At 34.9% G+C, this 25,171-nt stretch overlaps 3 protein-coding genes across 7 annotated transcripts; 2 read left to right on the forward strand and 1 right to left on the reverse strand.

The window, feature by feature from the left end:
• Positions 1-821: 821 nt before the first annotated feature.
• Positions 822-3,905, forward strand: LOC104894552 (uncharacterized). The gene is made up of 2 exons (XM_019249784.3): positions 822-1,205; positions 2,258-3,905. The coding sequence occupies exons 1-2, from the start codon at positions 933-935 to the stop codon at positions 3,371-3,373; spliced, it is 1,389 nt and encodes a 462-aa protein (XP_019105329.2). The 5' UTR covers positions 822-932; the 3' UTR covers positions 3,374-3,905.
• LOC104894551 (VAN3-binding protein) lies at positions 1,067-22,539 on the forward strand. Of its 5 annotated transcripts, none has more exons than XM_057395290.1 (8): positions 1,156-1,205; positions 3,961-4,040; positions 4,834-4,883; positions 10,150-10,296; positions 18,358-18,805; positions 20,203-20,421; positions 20,533-20,640; positions 20,945-22,539. In XM_057395290.1, the coding sequence occupies exons 4-8, from the start codon at positions 10,162-10,164 to the stop codon at positions 21,184-21,186; spliced, it is 1,152 nt and encodes a 383-aa protein (XP_057251273.1). In that variant the 5' UTR covers positions 1,156-1,205; positions 3,961-4,040; positions 4,834-4,883; positions 10,150-10,161; the 3' UTR covers positions 21,187-22,539. The 5 variants fall into 5 exon arrangements, with proteins under 5 accessions (XP_048499932.1, XP_057251273.1, XP_057251272.1 ...); XM_057395289.1 differs by having other exon boundaries at positions 4,834-4,879; XM_048643975.2 differs by lacking the exon at positions 4,834-4,883 and having other exon boundaries at positions 1,067-1,205.
• On the reverse strand, positions 14,274-16,541 carry LOC104894550 (caffeoylshikimate esterase). The gene is made up of 2 exons (XM_010680807.4): positions 15,620-16,541; positions 14,274-14,744 (listed from the first exon to the last, which is right to left on the reverse strand). The coding sequence occupies exons 1-2, from the start codon at positions 16,265-16,267 to the stop codon at positions 14,406-14,408; spliced, it is 987 nt and encodes a 328-aa protein (XP_010679109.2). The 5' UTR covers positions 16,268-16,541; the 3' UTR covers positions 14,274-14,405.
• Positions 22,540-25,171: the final 2,632 nt, after the last annotated feature.

Genomic DNA, 25,171 nt, shown 5'->3' on the forward strand with positions numbered 1-25,171 from the left:
AACCGAAATCCAATCCATTTCATTCCAAATTAGTATCTCGAATTGGATTCAGATTGTGATTTCTTTTATGAAAATTTAGATTTTCGGATTGGTTTGCAAATTCCATTCCAACCTATCTTTATCATTTTGAATTTAAGTTTTCCTTTTGTTTGACTTTTTTTTGTTGAAATATGAGGATTGTTTTCTTTTTTTTAGTTGCACTATTTGTTTTTTTCACATTTGTCGAGACACTTCTTTGAACGTTAATATGAAGTATCATATTGTGTATAAGTAAAAATTATAAAAATTTGATATTTAGAATTTTCGCATTGAAACAAATCTAAAAATATCCCCCTCTTGACTATATTTTTTCTTATATAATGATACAAGATAGTCTAACAAAGTTGGTTGATGAATAGTACCACAAAATCAAATGATACAACTAACTTTCATCCGTTTCAAAATAGTTGCACCATTTAGCATTTGGTCACTATTCATGAACCAACTTGACAAGCTCTTTCTCACTATTATATAAGAAAAAACATAGTCAGGTGAGATCTTATTTAATTCGTCTCAATACAAGAATTTCAAATATCAATTTTTTATAATTTTTACTTATACGAACGTTTAAGAAAGCTTCTTGGCAAACGTGAAAAGGTAAACGATGCAACTATTTTGAAATGAGGGAAGTACGAAACTTTTGCATTAATCTCAATGCATAGTCATATTTTTTTTAATATTTCCTAATAGATAATTAGATGTATCAATTTAAAACCTCGACTATCAAAATTGTGTATTGACAAGCGTGCTTGATTTACGAAAAGGTTGCATTTGTTTATCCATTCCTCCTCGGAAATCCCGCATGCATGGATAATCTACCCCCACGCACACACACACGCAATTAGACGCAGTAGTATTGAGGTAATTGTTTCTCTTTGTTTCTAGAGATTGTTATGGAGAATGTAACAGAAGTACTAAAACCCTACGAACTCCATTACTCTGATCTCATCTCACTTTCATCATCATCATCATCATCAACATCATCAACAGAAATCAGACGTCTGGAATTAGTCACCAGAGCTTTAATGGAAGCTTTGGGTCCCACTGGTCCAGGTCTTCTGACAATCACAGGTGTACCTAAAGTGTCAGAACTCTGTAACTCCCTGCTTCCTCTCGCACGAGATCTCTCTCTCCTCCATCATCATCATCGCAAACGCATTCTCAAGGTCAACTCTTTTTCATTGTAATTCTGCTTAAATTTTGTTGATTTTACAGATTTTTCAGCTTTAAACATTTTCACTTTTTCGATTAATTAATCAAATTAATTCACGCTCTTAAGAAGAATTGTTAATTTGGATTAACTTTTGCTTTTTTTTTTCTTTTTTTTTTTTAGTTTTAGTAGTTTAAATTTAAATGGTGAATTTTGATCGAAATGTTGTTGAGTTCTTTTTGGTTTACATTGATAGATAGCTAATTTTCTGGTGGTGAGATTCTGAAATTGAGCAAAAATAGGGCTAGAATTTGCATATAATGGAGAAATATTGGTGTCACATTGATACAATTTCTGTTAATGTGATGGCAAATTAACTTTTATTAGGATATTGGAGCTTGTTGCAATGATGTGGTTGATTAATATTGCTATCTTTGCTTACATGTTCCTCTTACTTGTAATGCTTTGTAGAGTTAAACAGAGGATTCGGCTTTTAAAGAAACCGAAACTTGCTTGTTGTAAAAGTATACTTTGGATTCCTTTGTAATTGAGCAAAAATAAGGGCAAAAAATCGCATAAATGGAGAAATATTTGAAGCCTATGTAAGATATTGATACAATTTCTATTAAGTTTATGGTAAAAAACTTTTATTAACATATTGGAGCTTGTTGCAATGATGTGGTTGATATATATTGCAATCTTTGCGGATTCTTACATGTGCTTCTTACTCTTAATGCTTTATAAGTTGCTTGGTGTATGAGATATTACAATTAGTTTCTTCGTTTCTTGATTTTGGGAGAGAATACTTTGGAGGGTCCTTTGTAATTTGATGAAAACTTGCCATACGGAGTTGTTTTTAAGATTGCTTCTAGTGTTATTGTGTTGTATATTCTTAGAGATGTAGGCAGATTTCACAGATCAGGGTATTTTGAGGGTTTTTACTACTTACTAATGAGTGTTGTGGGATATTTGTCGGCTTTGAGATGGATGTAGTGTTCCTTGTACCACCTTTTTCCGTTTTTGTCTCTCGTTTTGTAATGTTGACTTATAGATGAAGGTAAATAGCAGGATCATGGCTTAGGGAGTGATGTTCCGTTGAGGAATTTGGATAGACGTGTCTCATCATATGCTATGCAGTTGAAATATGAGCATGATTGGGATCTTAGTAAGTTGAGCCATGTGAATTATCAGGGTCTTGACAAACACTACAATAGAGCTGAAGACAATTTTAATGCTGATGAGTATGATCATTCAAGGGATGATCTCTTCAAGGATCTTGGTTGTAGCTTTAGGCAACTCGGGTTATGTATGATGGACCTGGGACTTCGTGTAGCACGAATTTGTGATAGGGCCATTGGTGGGAACGAATTGGAGAACAGCTTGTTAGAGTCAGGGACAGCAAAAGGGCGTCTCATACACTATCATTCTTCTCTTGATACTCAAATAATTAAAGAATCTTGCGGAAGAAAGGGGTCTAAGAAAGGACAAAAGAAATCTGAACCAAAAAGCTGTCAATTAAAGGATGAAAAGAACTTCTGCAGGAGTGAGCAAATGCATAGAGATGGCGATGATGGAAGGGAGTCTGAGAGAAATTCTGATCTTTGGCAACAGTGGCACTATGATTACGGTACTTTCACTGTTCTTACTAGTCCGATGTTTATCAGATCAAAAAGTTGCCAGACTGAAAAAGTGGAAGATAAATGTGCATTTAATGAGTACGAATGCTTGTCGTCCAGTGAGAATACGTACTTGCAGATTTTCCATCCAACCAAAAATAATGTTTATACTGTAAAGGCCCCTCCTGAGAGTTTCATTCTTCAGGTGGGAGAGTCGGCTGATGTACTGTCAAGACAGAAGCTCCGGGCAACTCTTCACTCAGTATCACGGCCTGTAGAGCAAGGAAACTTAAGCAGGGAAATCTTTGTTGTATTTTTGCATCCAGCGTGGCATAAGGTTTTTGATATTTCGGATTACCCTATGGAGCAGTCAACATTGAATAATGAATTTGGGAAACATGAGGAAGGACCTCATGGTGATGAAGAGCTTAAGGAACTAACGCGAGAGATTCACAAGATTATTCCCCCACTTTCCACTCGGCTTAAGGATGGAATGACCTTTGCTGATTTCTCTCGTGAAACGACTAAGCAATACTATGGCGGTAATGGTCTGCAATCAAACAGATGAGAATTGGGGAAATAGCAAGTTCGCATGTTCATCCGCCATATGCTTTGTATATTCTCGCTGTGGTTGGTGTACTTGGCTCCGGTGTTGAGGAAGCATCAGTAGAGGAACATAGTGTCTCTTTTGTGGATGCTGGGATACTGCAATTGACGTAACTCACTGATGGAGAATTTTGCAATTAATTCTCTGCATCTGCTCTTGTCAAACAACCGAACACTCGCTAAAACTTTGATTACATATGAAAGTTCTGGAAAGTTAAGTCATTTCTCTTCTTAAGGATGAGGACAGTTTGATTCAGCTGTTGTATAAATTTGACCTGTGAAAGTGTTATTCTGTGTGAAGCCACTTGCCCACTGGTCAGTCTTTGACATTATATATTTTCCTGTCCAAAATTATGATTGTTCTTCAATCTTTTGCAACCTATCGAATTCATAACTTGTGATAGTAAAGTGTTTATGGAACATGATATCTTATAATTAATTGTGCAATACGTGTTTGGAAGTTTTACAATGGGTGAAAGTGATTTCAGACTTAACACATTTGTAGTTTGCAGCATTGAGAAGGCATCTTATTTTTCTTGTCTTTGTCAGGGTGAAGAAAATGAAGTATTGCTTTTCCGAGAACCCGAAATATGATCATGTGTCATTATTCTCAACGACATCCTGATGAGGTAGAGGAATCTCTCTTTTATGCGACTTAAAAGATTTAAACTTATCCCTTTTGGGAGCGTTTGGTTCATATAATTCTGATATGAGATATGGGTTTAGAATAAGCAAAACCCATACCTAGTGTTTGTTTAATAAATTGATAGATTTAAAACCAATACCTCAAACGCATAAGGTATGGGGTTTAGAAACCCAAGGGGGAAGGTGGGTATGGCTCATATTAATACCTCTAGGTGTCAAATAGAAGAAAAAATTTCATTCCAAAATAAAACCGAACACATGGTATTAGGTATCAAGTTTCAAACCTATACCACCTCGGTTTCATTCCTGATTCCAAACCCATACTACTATACAAACCAAACGCCCGTTTCATCATTTCAATGATTCCAATGTCTAGTAAAGATTTTGATTTGAAATGATCTGGTTAACCAGCTTCCCATGATTCAACCGAGCGACTAGTGTGAATGAAAAATTCACCTTAGTTGGTTAATTCTTCGGGGTACCCAAAACCTTCTACCATTTACATCATTGCACTTTAGAGACTCTCTATACATTTGTTTTACCGTCTGGAGTTCCTCATTCGACGCTAGTATATAACCATCCTTTTTTCTTATCGTCGGACAAGATATGATATGACATAGGTGATAGGTCTAAGATGAGGAAGTTCCGTAATCTTAGCTGAATCTCACTCTTGGATCCAACTGAAGAGTAATATTGGTCTAGTAGGAAAGTACTTTGTTGGGTAGTTTACACAAATATTATTTTGATTCCGTTTCGTTTGTTTCTTGCTAATTTTAGGAATGCAGGTGGGAATCTTCATTCTTCCCCAAGCCAATTTTGACAAGTAAGTAAGTAAAAACAACAGTTTGAGAGAGGGTAATTTAGAACAATAGCTTGTTTTAAAGCTCAACCCCATATCTTGAAAATGAAAGATGAAATGAACTTTTCCTTAGTATAGGCAAAGGGAATAAAGTGTTCTCTCTTGGATCTGTTACCAGGAAAAACAGAAGGATTCCTCTCTTTTTTTTTTGGGTAGAGAAAGTGAGAAAGAAAGCATGCTTTTTGTTAACTTTTTGGCATAAAAATTGAGCTATTTTTGTTGTATATTGTGGGTTGTCATCAAGTGAAGTTTACCTTTCTACTGCAATGAAGATTATGACGTCTAAGAGTTGCAATAGAAAGGTATCCAAAAAAAGGGCACGCTTATTTACTTGCTTGCCGAAGCTCTTACTGAGTTATCAGCCTTATAATACAGAGCAGAAACCCCCAAAAATGGTGTTGTTGTGAAGAGACAAGAGTTGCTGAAAAACAATGTTGGTCTAGTGTAGTCTTCAAATAGGATAAAAGAAAGGTCCTTTTAGCAGCCTATGATGTTGCCAATACCTATAGAAATTGGGACACCCATCAATTCATCTTTGAGATCACTCTCTAAAGTTGTTTTGATTCTTATCTATGTTTTATGTCGATTTTTTCATGTTTGTATGTAATTTGTCATTCATACTTTGTCAAATCACAAATCACAACTGAGAGTCTGAGATATCATTGGATTTGAACTTAAGCCATTTTGGGTGCATTGTTTTGGGGATTATAAAGTGTCTACATGTGTGATGTGTCCATAAATTTATATACATGGATGTGTCATGTGGAATGTCCAATACATATTGAGGTGAGTCGATCCGACGTGTATTGGTGTCTAATATGTGTTGGGGTGGGACATGCCACCTAGATGATGTGTCCTTGCAATCTAGATGACTAGGTCTAGCCCAAATTGACACCGAGACTTTGTCTTACAAAATTATCGGTGAGGCATTATCATTACTATTAGTTATTACCGTCTACCAACAAAACGACATGGTGAAGTTTCTCCATATTCTATTTTGTCTTAATTGAAATCTACCATAATCAAACACATCAATTATCTCAATTAACCTATGGAGTATATGAGAAACAATTACTGACAAATAATTTGGATTTTATGGATTTGTAAGTAAATCTATTTCTTTTTGACAAATTGGATTGGATAATTTTACCTATCTTTTGAGTTTAGAGAAGGATCAGACGGGCATTAGACAGCAGTGGAAACCCAAGGAAATAAATTGTAAATAGATAATTATAGCATTATGATGGACACTACCCCAGTGATTTACAAAACGTTTAATGAACTCTCATGCTTTACGAATAATACAATAACTATCACACCTTTCAACATCCATACTTCCTCAGTTATAAATATAGCACCTGAATTAAATGTCTCACTCAGTTACACCTTACACCAATGAAAGATGAAAAAAAAAATAGGCGCTCCATATGACATGCTTGGAGTATACTACGTACCTCGGTATTTTTTTAGTTGCACCATTTGATTTTTCACATTGCCGAGACGATTCTTTGAATGTTAATATCTCTTACTAAGCAAAAGTAAAAATTATAAAAAAAATTAATATTTGGAATCATTACATTGAGACGAATCTAACAAGATCCCACTTGACTATGTTTTTTTCTTATATAATAATGCGAGATAGTTTAACAAAGTTGGTTAATGAATAGTACCACCCGGGCTGTCTTAGATATTTATGAGGCCTTGTTATATAATGGAAATTTTGCTCTTTATTTCCCCTTAGTGAGAGAAAAGGACCACAATTTTTCATAAAGAGTAGAGAGAATTAATACTAATTCATGAATTGATTTTATTATTGCTAATTTTAAAAAGTATTGATGACAATACGAAAGTTAAAGATATGGAAGGTTCAATTTTTGGTGAAAGAGACCGAGGAAGATATTGATAGGGGATAACGTGAATTATAGAATGCGGAGATGAAGATGTGCATACTATTTCTCAAATTGGGCCCTTTCAAATAAAAACCAACAAGATTTGGATTGCACCCCTATACGGAGGGGTTCTTTGCAGACCCGCAACTACGATCCTAAGTACCACAAAACCAAATAGTGTAATTAAAAAAAATATGGAGGTAGTATCAGGGAATCTTTATAGTAGACCTGGGTGTACTATGCTCATGGTACACCCATGAGCAAATAAGCAAAATGAGCAAGCATTTCTACTCATTTAAGAAAATGAGCACACATTTTCCCAAATGAGCAAACTTTGTCATTTGCTCATCATCATCTTCCTCAATTTCAGATCTGAAAATTTCTTTTTTTTTTCCCGCAAATTTTAGATATCCATTGTTGTGTTTGGAAGGTTTGGAAGGAGAGAGAAAAATTAAAACAACAACAATAAAACAATTGAACAAATGAACAACAATGAGCAAAATCAATTTACTCAAAAAAAACATAAAATAAATGAAATTTTAGCAAGAAATAGGAAAGACCTGGGAGGAAAAAGAGCAGAAAAAAGAAGAGGGTTTGTCTCTTCTTCGTCAATTTTAGGAGAATCGACATTCAAGTCTACCAAAACGACGAGTTTCACGAGTTGTGGCTGCTTCCTCGAGTTTTCTTCCATGGCTGACATCTCCATTTTATGGGTTTTGTTTTTCTTTACTTTTTCGCCGGCGGTGAAAGATAGAGGAGTAGAAATGAGCAGCGGTAGCATCGCCGGAAAAAATGACAGTGAAAACACGCGAAAGAGGAGAACATGTGGAAGAGGAGAAAGAGTAGGCAAAATTACGAATGTGCCCCTGAAGTTGTAACTTATTACAAAAATACCCAAGTGTACCATGTTCATGGTACACCCGGGTGTACCATGAGTGAACTCGTAGTATCATATAAATGCACCAAGAGTAATTCTTTTTTAGCGAATATTGATGCTTTTATCGAGTGAAGGTTGATTATGACTTGACTCAAAATAATGAGAGTTGAAAGATACAAGAATAATATGGGGGTAGGGAGGGATAATTGGTGTAATAAAATGAAGAGACATGAATTTTGTCAATACATGCAGTACAAGGAGGACCACTAAGTATAGGACATAGTCTTTTCTTTGAAACTTGAAAGTGAGCTGAGCAGTAAGAATGAGTGATCAGCCCAATGCTCCTTTCACTGTAGCCAAACTCATATGCGTCCAAACACTTTATCCCCACCAAGCCACTCTACTCTAGCCCCATTTTTTCTTTCGGCTACTTCTTTTCAGAATTTTTTACTATTGGTACACATGGATCATGGGCTGGCCAACTATTTCAGGTTACAAGCCCGGCCCATTTGGGAATCCAAGATAACTTCTCATAGTAATTAACTAATTAACATAAGTGGAAGATTAGTGGTGTTAACATGCTACTTACCTCAACTATTCTTGATTTATGTTACTCAATACTCCTAATTTACACATTATTGCTTTTTCTATTTTTGGTAACATAGCACTGAGCACATATAGTTTCTCCTCTTTTTCCACTCATGTCGTCCACTTTTTAATATTTTTAACCCACTTTTTACTTTATAGAGTGATTATTTCAATCTACTTACTAATAAGTTTGATTCATTCAACTTTCATATTGTCTAATCTTATTTAGTAACTAATTTATTTCATTTAGTGATTAGTTTAATCCATTCTATAAACTGTATGATTATTTTATTAAGTTGTTTGCTCTAGTTCGAGGTTCAAAGGGAAACAAAGGAAGAAGATTAGGTTAGTGCGAGATATCTAGAGATAATGCTGGGTTAAAGTAAGATGAAATGAACTTGTTAGGAGAATATAGGCTTTGGTTTTTTTAGTTTTATGTTAAAATGAGACCGACTTATTCTAATAATTTGTGAGCATCAAATAAGCTTATTTAAAGATATCGACCACAAACTTTTTGTTAAACTGAACACGAGTAGTCAATATTGGTAACCATTATTTGATAGCCTTAAATGTAACTTATCCTAACTTATTTTTTTCGAGATGAACAAAAATAAGGTGAGGAAAATGAGTAATAGAGTAAGGCCTTATTTTTTTTTAGCTGAAATTTGCTAGATTAAATTAAACTGAATTGAACGTAACTTAACTTTTAGTTGAGCTGAACCGAACTAAGATAAATGAAACTAAAATGTGATACTCCATCCGTTTTATATTACTCGTTACACTTCTCAATTCACGAATTTTTAGGCAATTTTTGGAGAAAAAAGAGGTAGAGAGTAAAAAAAAAAGGAACTCATATGAGAGAAGAGAAAGAGTGATAGAGAGAGTTTATTGTTCAAAAATAAAGTGTAGCAAGTAATGTAAAACTTTCCACAATGAAAAGTATAACGAATATTATCAAACGAAGGAAGTAGATAACTTCAAAAGAACCATACCTAAATGAATAACTAAAAGAAAAGTAACATAACCCAGTATAAAAAGGTTTGTAAACAAACCCAGTTATAACAGAAGTCACCTACACTACAAGAAAACACTGAGAGACCCAAAAAGCTCTATTCCCCTGAAAAAATGGAGGACACTAACCCAATGCTAATGAAAGAAGAAGTTTCAAACTATAACAATAACAGTAAATTGCCAGAAAGCCCAAGATTACCCATGGAATTTCTATCAAGATCATGGAGTTTACCAGCTCTTCAACTCTCAAAGGCTCTTTCACATTCTCTTCCTTCTTTTGTTTCCAAAACTGTTACTTCCTGTGCTACTCCTCCTATTCTTGAAGAAGAAGATCATTCTTCCCTTTTTTCTGGTGAACCAGAAGATCATAAAAAGCTCATTTCTGGAAATTCCTTCTCTTTTGCTTCCTCTGCTACCTCCCAACTTGTTCTTGAGCGCATTATGTCTCAATCTGTAAGTACTCCAAGAAAATCATTCCGCCGTTCTGAAATAAGTGAAACACTCCTCTCAAAACGCTCTTATATAGAACAAACAAACGTAGAAGTGTTTCACTTATTTTAAAACGGAAGAAGCACAAAGTTTACATCTTGATATTAACTCTCCTTTTAGTGGGTCCAAAAAAAATGTTTAGCAAGATTTTCCCAAGAGAAATGACTGCATTTTATGCAAAGTTTGCATCTTTTTAAGCCTTTTCAAGAAAAAATCTGATTTTGTTTGATGGGTCTAAATCATTTTTTCAGCACAGAATTTTTTGAAAAATGAGAAATCTTTAGGTGGGATTAAAGAGATTTGCATGAATTTCATTTGTAATTTGCTGATTAAAAAGACTGTTATTATGAATATTAAGTAAATTATGGGAATGGTTGCAGGAAGTGTCACCAATGACATCAGGAAGACCATCATGTAGTGAGCCACCAAATGGAATAGGAGGCCAAAGTTTCTCTGCTTCTTCTCTTACTGCTGAAATGTTTGACAGCCCTACCGATTCTATTTCACCTCCTGTGGAATTTGATAAGGTATTTCTTCCATCCATCTTCATATACTATTTCCGTTTTTTATTATGTGTAACGATTTGACATAAAGTAGAGAGGGAAATTGTCTAATCGTTGCAAATAATAAAAAATAGAGGTAGTATTTTGTTTCTCCTAGTCTTATTTTCTGTTTTGTTCTGTCAAGCTAGAATGTAGGATTTTCTTTTTTGACTTTGTTGCATTATTTTTGTTGTGCACTGCTTATTTTGATTTCAAGTACTACTGTATGTATGATTTGACATGTTTAATCTGTACTGTCTAGATTTGCTCTTGCCACTTAGAACTTAAGTTAAAGAAGAAAAAATCTTATTCATTTGCTTAAATTTTAGTGTTAGCTTAGATAAGAGATACAACAGTTGTGAGTCTCACGTAGTGGGAAGTTGAGAAATTGTCGATATTTTAGCCGGTATAGGTCCGTTTGCTTCAACTTATTTGATCTTATGTCACTTACTTGGGCTAAGAACATTCAAATTTGTTTAAAATTGGCATTCTGAACATGATAGGTGATACTTCCGTCTAAAAATTTCCAATCTCGAGAAAGGAAAATTGACACCAACCGTTCTATCTTAAAAAATCTCTTGTGTTATTAACTCGGAATGAACCCAATTTTAAAAGTTAAAACTCTATTATCAGAACAGTACAAATACCTCTAGCATTGAAGCTCTTTAGAGTTAATGAATTGCTAGGATTATTAAAAGAAGAGATGACATCTTTACAAGGTTATGATATCAATTCTTTTTCTTTTGAAAAACATGATTGACATCTAAAATTCCTAAAGTTGGTAGATGATGAATCAATTATTCCCATTAACGAATTCCTAGGAGACTTTGGATTAGATTGAAACTCAAAAAACAATAATCTATCTGAAATACTCTTAAAAAGTAAATCACTTTGTCAACAATTTCTCACTAATCTAGTAGACTAGTACAGTATAAACATCATTAAATAAACAAATGTCAGTAGAAAAACAAAGTTTATTAAAGTAAATCTTTGCCTCCAGTTTACTCTCTCCAGTCTTTATTAGTTTACTCGTTTCTTTTGCACAAAGTTTTAGGAGAAATAATATTGTGAGACATAGAAGGAAAGAAAAACTATTATTTTATGTTAAAGTTGAATGTATGTGTGATGGAAAGTTAGTGGTTCTATTCCAAAAAGGAATATGGGTAAACTAATAAAGATCGGAGGTAATATTTGATTAGTTAAATCCTAGGATTAGTAGTTAAGTAGTTTAGCAATAACAACATTTAGCCTAGAGAAAAACAAAGAAGACAGCTATGACCTGGTGAATAGAGAGATGTCAGCTTTGTTTCCTGAGGCTCCTCCTATCTCCCAAATCCCATATATGACGCACACTTTTTAGGTTTGGTTCTATTCTATAGCCTATGATTGTAAGTTGTTACTAGTAGTACAGTACAATTTATCAATAGTACTAACCTTGGGACACTGCTTTTGTTTCTTTCAATACTTGAACTTTTCCCTCCACATTAGTGTATGATTTTTGATTTTTTTTGTCCTTTCTCATCTCTACCATACTGATACTATTATAGGGGCCATAATATGGGACTATGATTGGCTTGGATGAAACCATTTTTCTTAGATCACCCCATCTTGGCTCTGTATTGCATGGGCTTGTCTATGTAGCTCCTCGAAATATCAAACGATTTGGTGGAGAACAACAAACTTCAATGACATCTATGCTATTAGCCGTGTTTATCAATTACTACACCCGGTCTTTATTAGTTTACCTGCATTCTTTTTCGAGATCAGATATCTCTTATTAGTTTACCCATTTCTTTTGTTTTTATTTTTGGGATGGGGTCACTAACTTTCCATTATACATATACATACATTCAACTTTAACATAAAATAATGGTTTTTCTTTCTTTCTATGTTCCACAACATTGTTTATGCTAAAACTTTGTGCAAAAGAAACGAGTAAACTAATAAAGATCGGAGGGAGTAAAGCCAAAACTGCACTTCGTTACGTTGTAGTGAGGGTGGTTTTGTCTTTTGACCCCTTGTTTATGCTAAACTGTTTGGTGTTTAGTTGGACACGAGGTCGTAAGTTACACAAGTGACAATTTATTAAGCGATCAATTTATTTACGAAATAGTACATCATTGTTATTGATATTTACGAAATAGTACATCATTGTTATTGATATTAGCTTTAGGATGAGTATCTATGTACTATGTAGTTATAAGAGGTTTTTGTACACTAAGCATTTCACCCATGGGTTACATTAAGGAGATGATATTCCTTTTTTTTTTGGGAAAAGATTGTTCACTTTGTAACAACTATGTAAAACATGTTAGTGTTGGTACTAGAACTAAGTGGAGAAAATGTTCACTATGAACAAGAGTGGAATTGGTGCAGGGTCCATACCAAGTAGATGTATCATTTATGCTTTTCTAGCATGTTTATCAGAAAATAGTTGTCTATTTAGTCTTAGTATCAATGTAAGTGACAACTCATAATTTTTTTATAAATTTTTTTATGGCAAGGAGAAGGACCATGTCTAGACTTTATTCTAAACAATGTTTTTGATCTAGCATTTGCGGGTCAGACACTTGAGAGTTAAGAGTGCGACAATTGGAGGATTCGACCTTGTAACCTTAAGGTTACAAGGCGAATCCCCAACTAACTACGCCCAACAAACTTTGTAACGACAACTTATAATTGCGCAAACTTTGATATAGTAATTAGGATGTTAATATGGACTTTTATGTATGAACATTGGGGACAGTGTGTACAGATTAGCACATTAAAATGTTCGTTTCAAAAGTTGTACTCTATAAGATCTTGTTCCTTTTTATCTAGTTATGGTTAAATTCATAGTTTCAACTAGCTTTATTTATTTTCTATAATTTCTATTCAAACTAAATAAGAGGAAAAGGACTCTGAAAAGGGGAAAGAAAGGGGACAGTGAAGGAAAACTGGAAAAGTATTTAGATTAAAAACTCTTTATCTCTGTTTAGCTCGTTTTTTTTGCCGGGAAAAAGGAAGTCCCTCCCTTTGTTGACTAATCATTTCTTTTCAAGTTTTACAAAGAAGAAAAGGTAATAATAAGACAAGTATAGACTTATAGTACCAGCATTTCTTTGAGTACAAAGTACAAGCATGTTTAATCTCATTTACACATTAGTGGCAATGGGTCATAATCGGGCCACTTCTGTGTTCGGTTATCGGCCAGGTACGGGTACATTTTGTGTCCATGAGATTTCCGGTCATTATCGGGTAGGGTTAAATCGGATTTTTCAATCTTTCAAATAGATAAAACACATATAAGACTAATGACAGTAAGTTAGATAATTGATGGATAGTGGCTAAATCATATATAGTATATCATGACAATTTTTCCTTAAATTTGTTTAAAAAGTAACTAATATGATAACTTTTCAGTTCGATCATCATTATCGGGTCAATTTCGAGTCAGGTAGATCCGGGTTCGTGTCATATTAATGTCTATTTTTACTTTCGGGTCGGGTGGGGTCGGTCGGGTTATTCGGGTTTCCGTTCTATTTCAGGTCATTATTTCTGGTGGGGAACATGTCTCGGGCCGGGTCAATAGGTACGAGTCTATTTTGAAGACTATTAAGTCATGGAACACCAACTCCGAATACTAGGTTTCACCACGCCTACTATGTCTTTTACTTCCTCCGTTCCAAAATAAATGTAACACTTATTTAATTATCTACTTTATGTTCTTTCAAGAGAAGTGTCACATTTATTCTGAAACAGAGTATTTCTTTTTTTCTAATAGAGTATTTCTTTTTTTCTAATAGTACATTATTATTCCAACATTATTCAACTACAAACAAACATTAATTGGTGTTGCGTTACTGGCTAACTTATTTCCATACCTAAGAATCCATTTACGTCAAATTGGCAAAGAATCAAACTTGCATATGGTAATCAGCCTAGCTAAGTTCAAAAATACTAATTATACACCCTTTATTGGATAATTAGAAGTCCACTTTATTAAATAGAAGAAGAATCAAAGTTCAAATACACCCAATAAGGCAAACCAATACACCAATTTTGCCCTATTCTAAACGTTTTAATTAATCAAAGACTTCTAATGTCATAATCAGTTACTTGCAATCTAGAGCTTTGGCCTTGAGCCAATCCAAAATATCACCAAACACAAGCTCAACATTCTCCTCAGGCTCACCCACTAGCTGATGCCACATTCCGGGATAGATTTTCAGTGTCTTATCTTTGCTAGAAGCGCGTTGGTAGAGCTCCTCCACGCAGGCAGGGTCACAAACCACGTCGTCCCTGCCGTGAACTATGAACAATGGGACATCAACTTCTTCAAACCTCTCTTGAACCTCCCTGCATATCCTCATCAGCTCGTGTGCCGTGGCAGCGCGTGGCCTACCCATGTACCTCTTCGGGCTCGCGATTGCTAGCTTGCGCTTCCATTCCACCTTATCATATTTCCATGTGCCAAGGGCACATATAAGAGTTGCAACAAGTTAGGTGCTAAATTGGCAACATTTGGTATCAACAAGTATTAAGGGCCAAATTAGTACTCATCTCAATTAACTTGCTACATATTAGGAGCAGTACTAAATTAATTCAAGGGTACTTCTAATTTCTAATCTTATTAAACTTGTTCCCCCAAAAGTCCAAAATTGGAAATCTCTAAGTGGGATCATAAGCCTTGAATCATAAAATGCATAAAACTAAAAAACTTTAAGTGGGATTATATTTAAGGGATTGGACGGAAAATATTTCAAATGGATAGTGGTTTTCCAAAGGAAAATTCAGTCCTAGATTGATTTTCTTATGTTTGGTTGCAAAGAAAGTAACTTTCCTTTAAACCTATTTTTCTTTGTTTGTGTTATGAGTTATGTATTGTTAGATAGAGTGAGGAAAAATATGGCTTCCTTTGCCTCCTTAAAGAAACTAATATTCCAGCATCGGAAAATGAAATCCAACCTATATTTTCCCCTCCTTGATCCGGTCCAAAGCAATTAAAGGAAAATACTTTCTTTCCAATCAAACACATCCTAAGTACGCATGAAACGTAAAGAAAAGCTAAATGAAAGCTAAACGAAGAACTTGTTCATCTATAAGCATGGCAAATAAGAAAATCTCAAAATCAAGCATGGCAAATCAGAAAATCTCAAAATCATGAGACCCAATCAAATATCTGAACCAAGAATGTCTTAGCCTAGTGATTAAGATTGATGTACTATGAACGATAGGTCACAGGTTTAAATCTTCCTCCCATTCTTTATACCGATTTCGTGACTCATATAAAACCAAAAAAAATTATGTGAAAGTTGAACTACCTCACCTTAAATGACACATCAGGTATAGAACCGCGAGTAGGAACCACGCGCCAAGTAGGTAACACCATTGCAGCAAACCCAAGAAGATACTCCAAAGGCCAAGGTGGCTTAAACTTTGGACTAATCCCACACATAGCCCCATTCAACACCACCCCATCAAACCCCCTCCTCCCTTCCTCCCCCACGCTCTTCTTCTTCAACGTAATAAGCAGCGCGATCGCCCCGCCAAGCGATTCCGAGTACAAAAACCCCTTCAACCCCGGCGCGTGTTTCTCACGAAACTCATCAAAATACTCAACACAATCATCAATCACAGGATTAACATCAGGAATGTGTGCCACGTACCCATTAAGCGCGTCAGAGTACCCATGTCCTTGATGGTCTATACCACACACTATAAATCCTGCTTTTGCGAAAAATATTGATGTAAGTTGGACAGTCCAACTTGTTTCACCAGTATAGCCATGAACGACGCAGATTACACCAATTCTCTCTCCTAAAAGTGGGGCCCAACACTGAGTGAAGAGTTTCATACCTCGTGAGTTGGTTATGTACTCGGACGAGTGACTCACTGAGTGCTTTGTGTAGAACTCGGTTGCTGAAAGTGAGCCAAATGGGCTCAACTCGTTTGCTTCTGCAACTGGGTGCACCATTTTTTTTTTTTACGATTTTACCCTCTCTTTTTTTGTATGGTTTTTTCTGAAAGAATGAATTTTTTTTGTTTCCTCTGTTTTTTTTTTTTGTTTTAAATAAAAGATAGTGTGAGGAGATCTACCAATAAAAGTAGTTGGAAAAGATATAATTGGGTTTCTTGCTTTAATGAGTTTTTGTACTTATTTTGTGAAAATTCTCTGAAAAGTCTCACCTTTTCTTTAGTAGTAGATCTGTAGCAAGTAAATTCTGTTTTTTTTTACTATTTACAACTTTGACCTTTAGCTTTTTTTTCACTCTTCTTTAGTTGCAGGGAGTCAGAAGAAGCTAATTGAGTTAATTTGACTTTTGGATGTTTCCCATCTCCCCAAAATTTACCATTTTTTTACTGAGGTGAAAATCTGATAATTTGAGTGTGTCAAATACTCAAATGCAAGGATCCGGGGGTAGGGAGGGCAGTTTTGACATTTCACTTATCTGATGAGAAATACGCCATCAGTTCACTTTTACTTGTAATATTCGGAGGAGGCGTAGGAACTAACAAGCGGAGAGAGAGATAGGGAGAAATAAAAGGAGTATGACTAATGTGATGAAAAAAGAGATAAAGAGAACTCAATGTTAAAAACAGTAGTATTGCGAGTAATTTTAATCCAAGTAAAAGTGATCAAAGGAAGTATATGATAATAGTTAAACAAATGGTAGTTGCGAGCAACTTTGAAATATAAGTGCTTGTTTGATTCAAAAACGTGAAGTGGAAGTTCTCGAAAAATGGTAAATTTGTGGAGTTATTTGATTGACATAAACATAATATGTGTGTTCTATCCGCTCTTTTTTGCAATAGAATGCATTATATTCCTACTCCTAGTCTTTATTGTTATTTTAGATACCCTACTACATTACATGTTTACATGATGTGTTTTTTTAATATGGTTAAAAGAACAGGGAGAGGAGGAAATTATTTGAGTAGTTGGGACATGATTTATGCATGATTGGACTTAGAAATGAAACAAGTGCTCAACTGCAAACTTCTATATTCATTGCCTTATTGATAGGCCTTGTAAACAATTGATGCTATGTAGTATCCTATACAAAAGGATTTCTCTTTTTCTTAAAAAGTGACACAATTCTCAAAATTATAGTACTAGACTACTAGTAGACTATCCATGTTAGCTCAGCTGCTACTTCCATTTACAGAAAGGTTCCTACTTTCAACACCCCAAATCAAATGGGGTAAAAAAGAAAAGTAAAAAAAAGTAAAAGTAAAAAAAAAAAGTAAAAGAAAGAAAGGAAAGGAAGAAGAGTCATCCCAAATTTTCTTTTATTCAAACTTATTTCTTGACTCATATCCAAAGAACTTTTGCAACCTTGCTTTCACAAAGTAGGCTATAAAGGAAAATGGTCATGTGACTAGAATTTCCTAAGCTTGATGTACTAACATTTACTATATGGGCCTGCTAAGAATTTGTTTCATGACTGTAACATTATGTGAAAATTGTTTGTGTTTGTTAGTCACAATATGCTGTGTACACTCGAGTTTAACTGATATTTAGACCTGATCGAATAAATTGTACTTATTGAACTGGAATAGTATCACCTAATTCATGCTACGAGAACGCTGTTTGTCCCAGGATTTCTTTTCCATGTTAGACTGCAAAGCATTGGTGTGCTTAGAAGTTAGGTGGTAGCAGGAAAACAACTCGCTACCTAGTTTATCGCAGTTGGGGGGGGGGGATTGGGGTAGCGAATTACTTCCTCCGTCCCACAATAAGTGAAACATAGAGAAAATGGGGAGTTATCAAGGAATTTAGAGAGAGAAAGTTGGGGCAACAATAAAGTAGAGTGAAGAAGTATTGAAGTTGTGGTCCCCTCTTACTTTTTAGTGGTATATTTGTAATAAAAGTGAACTTTTTTTACCATTTGGAGCTTGGTTTCACTTATTGTGATTATTCCAAATAAGAAAAGTGGTTCACTTATTGTGAAACGAAGGAAGTATGTTACATTGAATTAGCAATAAGAGATTCCGTTTAAAACTGATCAGTCAATTAGATTTACTAGTTTTGTAATCAACATCATTGTTTTTCAATGCTTGCAGTACCTGAATACCAGCAGTACACCACAACCTCTACTACCCCCCATCCGTGTGGGTCCCAGAAGTGGTGGAACCACACCGTGTGCTGGGGGTTCTGTTGGGAGTAAGACAGTAGGGAGGTGGCTGAAGGAGAGGCGAGAGAAGAAGAAAGAGGAGTTGCGAGTGCACAATGCACAGGTTCATGCAGCAGTTTCTGTGGCTGCAGTTGCTGCAGCAGTGGCAGCTACAGCAGCTGCAACTGCTGCAGCATCCGGGTCATCTGGGAAGGACGAACAGGCAGAGCAGACAGATATGGCAATGGCTTCAGCTGCCACTTTGGTGGCTGCACGGTGTGTGGAGGCGGCTGAGGCAATGGGAGCTGAGAGAGAACACTTGGCTACTGTTATAAGCTCTGCTGTTAATGTGCAGTCTCATGGTGATATCATGACTCTCACTGCTGCGGCTGCAACAGGTTAGAGTACTCCTGGTCTATAAATTTTCGTACAAAGTCATCTTCACACATTATATTATTTGTAGAGCAACTTAGACCAAGATGAGATGCATGGAAACTAGATGTGATAATGTGATTTTTAAAGCTATTGATAGGTTAAATTGGGATAATAGATTTTATAATCACATTAAGCTTGCTAAAACCAATGATTAAACTATATGATGAACATATGTATTCACTTAAAGGCAGTCAGTTTGTTATCTGCACCAATTTTTTGAGGTGCCTACAAGGTTGCAACTAAGCCACGTTAGACAATATAGTCAGGCAATTGCTAGGTGAAAGACCTTAATACCACTTACTGTGCATCAACTACAAAGTTACAATGTCGTCTCATATTTTTTTGAGTGACCCTGATCTATAACTGAAATTTAGGCCTGCATAAATTAAAAATGACATTATTTCGTAATAAGTGCATTCGATGATACAAGTTCTGTCAAATTGCCAATAGCCTATCCTATCCAAAGTTTTGGTGAAAAGAATTAGGACTCTCCATTATTGGAGATTCCGAGGGTCACTTTGAGCATTTTGTTGAACAACCATTCATCTGATGGTTAATAACAGTTACATATATGATATGAAATAGGATAATAATTATGTAGTATTCTAGTTCTGTTAGAATTCTATGTCATTTAGGGTTTTATTTTAAGTAAGTGTTTAAATGATAAAGGAATCCTATTATGAGTAGGAGTCTAATTCCTTATCATTGAGTCTTAATAATTATTTATGTTAGGCGTGTGATTAGGTTAAGTTATCTTGTTAAGTTATCTTTTATCTTTAAGCTTTACTAGTCCTAGTAGGTTTAGGAAAATCTTGTAATATATATAGGATTTTCGGCCATCTTAATAAAGTAGTTGATGTTTTGAGTTTAACCTATTCCTTGTGGAATTAACGTTTTAGGAGTGAATCCAAGTTTAAGCAGTGAATGCAAACCCAGTTATTATCACCCTTGGTTAGGAGTTGATAATTTCATATCCTTGAACTTCTTGTGCGTGAGGCATAGGATTTTCGAACCTAAGTCTTGAATTAACATTCAAGATTCACTTTCTTGGTTAAAGAATCAACTAAGAACACAAAAAAATACATTCTTTCATTCAAGATTCATTAAAGAAAACCTAAAGAACTAATCTTTTCATTCAAGAACTTAAGTATAGCCTTCAATTTCACATCAATATACCTTAACGTTTACATTTAAGACACACAGTTGTTTGAACAGCAGGTACCTATAGGCTATAATATTACCATATAGTTTAGTTTGTTTAGATGAATCTTGTAATAGCATTAGGCATATACGTATGGAAAATTCATTAACATATGAAGTGTGTTATTTACAAACAATTGTGTTCTATATGCATATGCAGCTTTAAGAGGAGCAGCAACACTGAAGGCAAGGACAGCTAAAGAAGTATGTAGTATAGCAGCTGTTTTACCCGTTGAAAAAGGTTTCAAAGGTGAGAATAAGCATAGTCGCAATGGCAGCTACAATGGCGAAGCTAACATACAAGGTGAAAACTTTCTTGGTTTATGTAATGAAGAGCTCCTTGCCAGGGGTGCTGAGCTTCTTAAGCGCACTCGAACAGGTAGATTTGAGCAGTTGATCATGCCCTTCTCCAGTTAACTTTAAACAAGGCAAACTTCAGTCATTCAGATTTTTGATTGAATTGTTTCATTTGCTTTACCCAATTGTCCAGGTGAGTTTCACTGGAAGATAGTCTCAGTTTACATGGATAAAACAGACCAGGTGGTGCTCAAAATGAAGAGTAGACATGTAGCAGGAACATATACCAAGAAGAAGAAAAGTACACTTCATCCTCTTTTTCATCATTTATGCTTTGGGAAATCCTCCATTATACATTAGTACATTTATTGAAATTTTATTCCCAACCACCAAAGACGATACAAACATTCAAACTCAGACTCTAGTTAGGGTGTGATCTATTCAAACTTATCCCGAACTTATCTATACTATATTCTCCGAAACAAGTCAAAATAAGTTGAATAAAACACGATTGACCTTAATACTTGAAGATTTTGCCTTCTGTGTTCGGTATGTTTTAGATCCAAATTAACGCTGAGAATTGATTTTGCTCTATCTTGTGACAGAGGTGTTAATGGAAGTGTGCAAAGACATTCCAGTATGGCCTGAGAGGCGGTCCATTGAAATAGGAGGAGAAGCACGGCGTTACTTTGGGCTAAAGACGGCCACACATAGAGTAATAGAGTTTGAGTGTAAGAGTCAGCAGGAATATGATATTTGGACTCAGGGTGTCTCAAAGCTCCTCTCCTTGGTCAATGAGAAGAAGAAAACCAATTCATGTCCAAGAAACAATATGTACTGGAATTAGGAGGATGAACTTAAAATATAACGGCATATACAGATATAGAGTAAGTTGATTTGGACATAACTTTTTGCCTTTTCTGATAATGTTTATAAATGTAATCCAAGTTTATGGGAAGGCAAGGATAAATTTTCAGGTGTCCTAAACCCTCTCTTTGAAAATCCATGTTAATCTTTTAAATATGGTCATTTTGTTTTTGTGGGCTGGGTCAGTGTGGGTTGTGTCAAACGGTCGAACCAAGTTGACGGGTGAGGAGCTCGAACCACGACTAGTTCATTAGGTAGACCAATCCAAGTCAGGTTGATCCAAGGCCTAACTAGGTGACGACTAAGATCAGGGGTGGAGCCTGTGTTAGCTCAAGTCAGTCTTACCTAGTGGTAAATCCTTTATAGTCCAAGAGTTAATTACTTGAGAATCCATCTAACTTTCAACTTAAAATTTTTGATAAGGAGAATGAAACTAAGGAAGATACACACTTTTGCTATTCACATAAAAAATAATTCATCTGTTTCTAAATAAGTGCCACATTTGTATAGTGTTTACTATTTACAGTTTAAACTTTAATTACCTTTGGTGATTTACATTTTAGGAAAAACATAGTTATGTGGATCTTGTTAGATTCGTCTGAATGTGAATTTTTTTAATATCAACTTTTTATAATTTTACTTATTGATAATTGAAGATATTAATGGTTAAAATAATACATTGGCAAGCGTGAAAATAAGAAGTGTTGCACTTATTTAGAAACGGAGGAAGTATATAGTTATATCAGTATTTGATACTAGAAAGTGTTTAGTTGATACTGAAAAATGATTGATTGATACTTAATTGAGTATGAAAAATGCATCTCACAACATCAAAAATTATCCAAATGGTACTAATTCTCTTGCAAATCCAGTCTACATACATATGGGCACCAATCAAATTCAAGCCTAAAGATGTTTCAAAGTCTCCCCACAGATAAATGCCTATCAAACATATCCTGTAAAGGTATATGATAGACAATATTCGTAAATAATATTTAATTCAATTGAAATAGGTAAATGAGAAATATTATTAAGTAATTACATAAATTATGTTAAAAAAGTTTTCATACAAATTCTAAATTAACATATACTCGTTTATTCAATTGAAAAAAATCAAAGAGTTTAACAACTTAACATTAACAAACATAATAGAATTAACATAAACCGAGTTACATTAGACCTTGTTCATCAAACAATAGCTATCCTATATTACAATCTCGATCCTACACCAATTTTGATTTTAGAATTCTAGAAGATCCAAACACTGAAACACGTATTATAAATTAAACTCCTCCGGTACTACCCTGATATGTACTATCTTCAACAAACACAAATAGAAAAGAAAACACCAATTATGGCAACCCAAAACCCAACTCCAACCCCTACAATTTCTTCTGCTGCTAGCCTCCGAGCGACTTCTAGGACTAGTCTCTCATGGATATACAAGAAAGCTGGTCGTGTTTCGGCTCGCCGGTCCAAGCCTCCGAGCACTTTAACAGTGCAAACCATAATCAAGAAACACCAACTCATTAAACTTATGCATGATGGAGATGATGCTGATGTTGATACTGATGATGATGATGATCAAGCTGAATCTTGCTCTTCCAATTCTTTGCATCAGTCTTTTACTCCGGAACAAGTACAACAACAAAGGATTCCTCTGGTTGATGATTACCTTAGTGATGCTGAATCTTGCGCACCTTGATCATGTGTTAATTCTTTCTTTCTTTTTTATCCATATGAGCCACGAAGGCAGTAGGGGAATTAAAGGGGGATTCGAACATGTGACCAAGACATCCTTAGTGACCTATCATGTGTTCATTCTTTAATGGTCTATTGTAAATTATTTGGAAAAGTTTCCTTTCAGCAGATTTCTTGTACATTGATACTACTGTGATATATACGTAAAAATTTTCGAAGGGTTTACGTAATATTTTGATACATACTATTGAGGGTTTTTGTGTGATAAACTTTTCCATGTTTCTTGTGGTTTAGTTAATGAATGTACTTACCTTCATGGAATGGATTGTTATAACTTATAACTGTGTACAAATTAATCCAAATATTTGGATTTGTTTCAAATTAATTTGCTGATTTGCTAAATATTTTTCGGGGTTTTAAGGAGGTGCAAAAATACATAAGAATTTTTGAATGTGAATAGAAAAGAGATGGAATTTCCTTTGAAAAGGATAAGATCTTTATCGCTAGAAGAAGGGGTTGATCCGTAAATACTTAACTTTTTGGTTCATGCATGTTTGACAGTGAAATAACACAATAAATATGTAATCCCTTAGCCTTTTCCGATCATTATTCATTAGAAAAGTAATTGTATGGAGATTTTTTCATAATTATATAACACAACAAATAAATAACTTTACGGCACAATAATGATACACTATATAACGAAATAAAACATGGAAAAAATATATTATTATTCAATAAGTATCATTATTCTTTAAAAAGAAAAAATACCTAACTATAACATATTCTTTGTATCTTAAAATCTATAATCTCTACCTATATATCTATTTTTTTAGGGAACCTATATCTTATTAGATCTTATACTATATGCCAAGAAACATAGATCTTAAGCAGGTGTTGGAGCACTACTACCAGAACACAGTTTGGTAACATTAGGATCTTGATCTAACTTGCAAGAATCTGCTACATTCTTGAGAGTAGTACAACAATTAGAGCTAAGAGATAGTTTATTTTGTGACTTTATGTATGTAATAACATCTTGTCTACATGACCATAACCCAGGGTTGTGGACTGCCTCGAAACACTTCATCTGATCGTCATTGAATTTAGGATGAGCACCCATTGGAGGCATGTGAAGGTGTTGGTGTGGAAATCCAAACCATCCTGGGGGGTATGCAGATGTTGTTGCTAGTATGGCTAAGAAAATCATTGAAATCGCGACGATCTTCATGTTTTTTTTGGGTTCGTGTTCGTGTTTGTTTTCGTGTTTGTGACGTGTGTGTTATGGGATGATGATGGGTGATCAATTTATAGTGATTGTATAGAGAGTAAAGGATAATAATGGACTCTATTGATTATGATATGATAAGAAGGATTTGATGGAAATTTAGCAAAATTAATTGTGATAGATTTTGTAGCAATTAGGATATCATTAGTGACGATAATTGGTAGAGTTATCGCTTATCAATGACTATCGAGTTATAATGATAAGAATGAAGATAGCTTTTCTGGAATTAAGATAAATGTATAGCTATTTAGCTATGAATTTTTATCATGTTGCGAAAACATGGAGGATATCTGTAGACGTCTATATGAATTATTTTCATGTTATCAACAAAAATTTGAATTGTATCTTATGGAACATAGAATGATATATTATGGATTTTTACGACTTTGAACTGCACCATAAAATTATAAATTGGTGGTTTGATGGCATTATGGGGCAATTCAGATGGACAAAGCATCTTGGATGCATTATAAGTCGTGTCGCACCCCATAGGATGGTTTTTGGCAAAAATATGACCGGGTCCGAAGTAGGTCTAAAACTGTCAAAATTGAAGGCTGTAAGTCACAGTTTTAAACGTTCCCAGGAGCCGTGCACCGAATACCAGGGAATAGCTCGAGGGGACATGGGATTTTATATTAAGGACTTCCACGACTTTTAACGAGCAGAAAAACTATTTTTACAACCGTTTTATGGCCATTCCGTAGCTGCACCACAAAATCATAAATTGGTGGTTTGATGGCATTCTAGGGCAATTCAGATGGTTCGAATTACCCAGGATGCATTATAAGTCGTGCCCCACCCCATGGGAAGGTTTTTGGAGAAAAATATGACCGGTCCTGGATGAGCCCTAAAATGATCAAAATTGAAGGCTATAAGTCACGGTTTTAGACGTCCCCCGGACTTGTGCTTCGAATTTAGTGAGTTGTCTTAAGGAAACATGGTATGGTATATTAAGGACTACCACGACTTTGAACGG

This window comes from Beta vulgaris, chromosome 5 (assembly GCF_026745355.1).
Source record: "Beta vulgaris subsp. vulgaris cultivar EL10 chromosome 5, EL10.2, whole genome shotgun sequence".
Lineage (NCBI taxonomy): Eukaryota > Viridiplantae > Streptophyta > Magnoliopsida > Caryophyllales > Amaranthaceae > Beta > Beta vulgaris.

Coding starts and splice junctions, on each gene's coding strand:
- LOC104894552 (XM_019249784.3), top strand. CDS start 933: ATGGAGAATGTAACAGAAGTACTAAAACCCTACGAACTCCATTACTCT. Junction 1,206..2,257: donor ATCGCAAACGCATTCTCAAG/GTCAACTCTTTT, acceptor GGTAAATAGCAG/GATCATGGCTTAGGGAGTGA.
- LOC104894551 (XM_010680809.3), top strand. CDS start 9,395: ATGGAGGACACTAACCCAATGCTAATGAAAGAAGAAGTTTCAAACTAT. Junction 9,734..10,149: donor AGCGCATTATGTCTCAATCT/GTAAGTACTCCA, acceptor GAATGGTTGCAG/GAAGTGTCACCAATGACATC. Junction 20,641..20,944: donor ATATACCAAGAAGAAGAAAA/GTACACTTCATC, acceptor ATCTTGTGACAG/AGGTGTTAATGGAAGTGTGC.
- LOC104894550 (XM_010680807.4), bottom strand. CDS start 16,267: ATGGTGCACCCAGTTGCAGAAGCAAACGAGTTGAGCCCATTTGGCTCA. Junction 14,745..15,619: donor TACCTGATGTGTCATTTAAG/GTGAGGTAGTTC, acceptor AAATATGATAAG/GTGGAATGGAAGCGCAAGCT.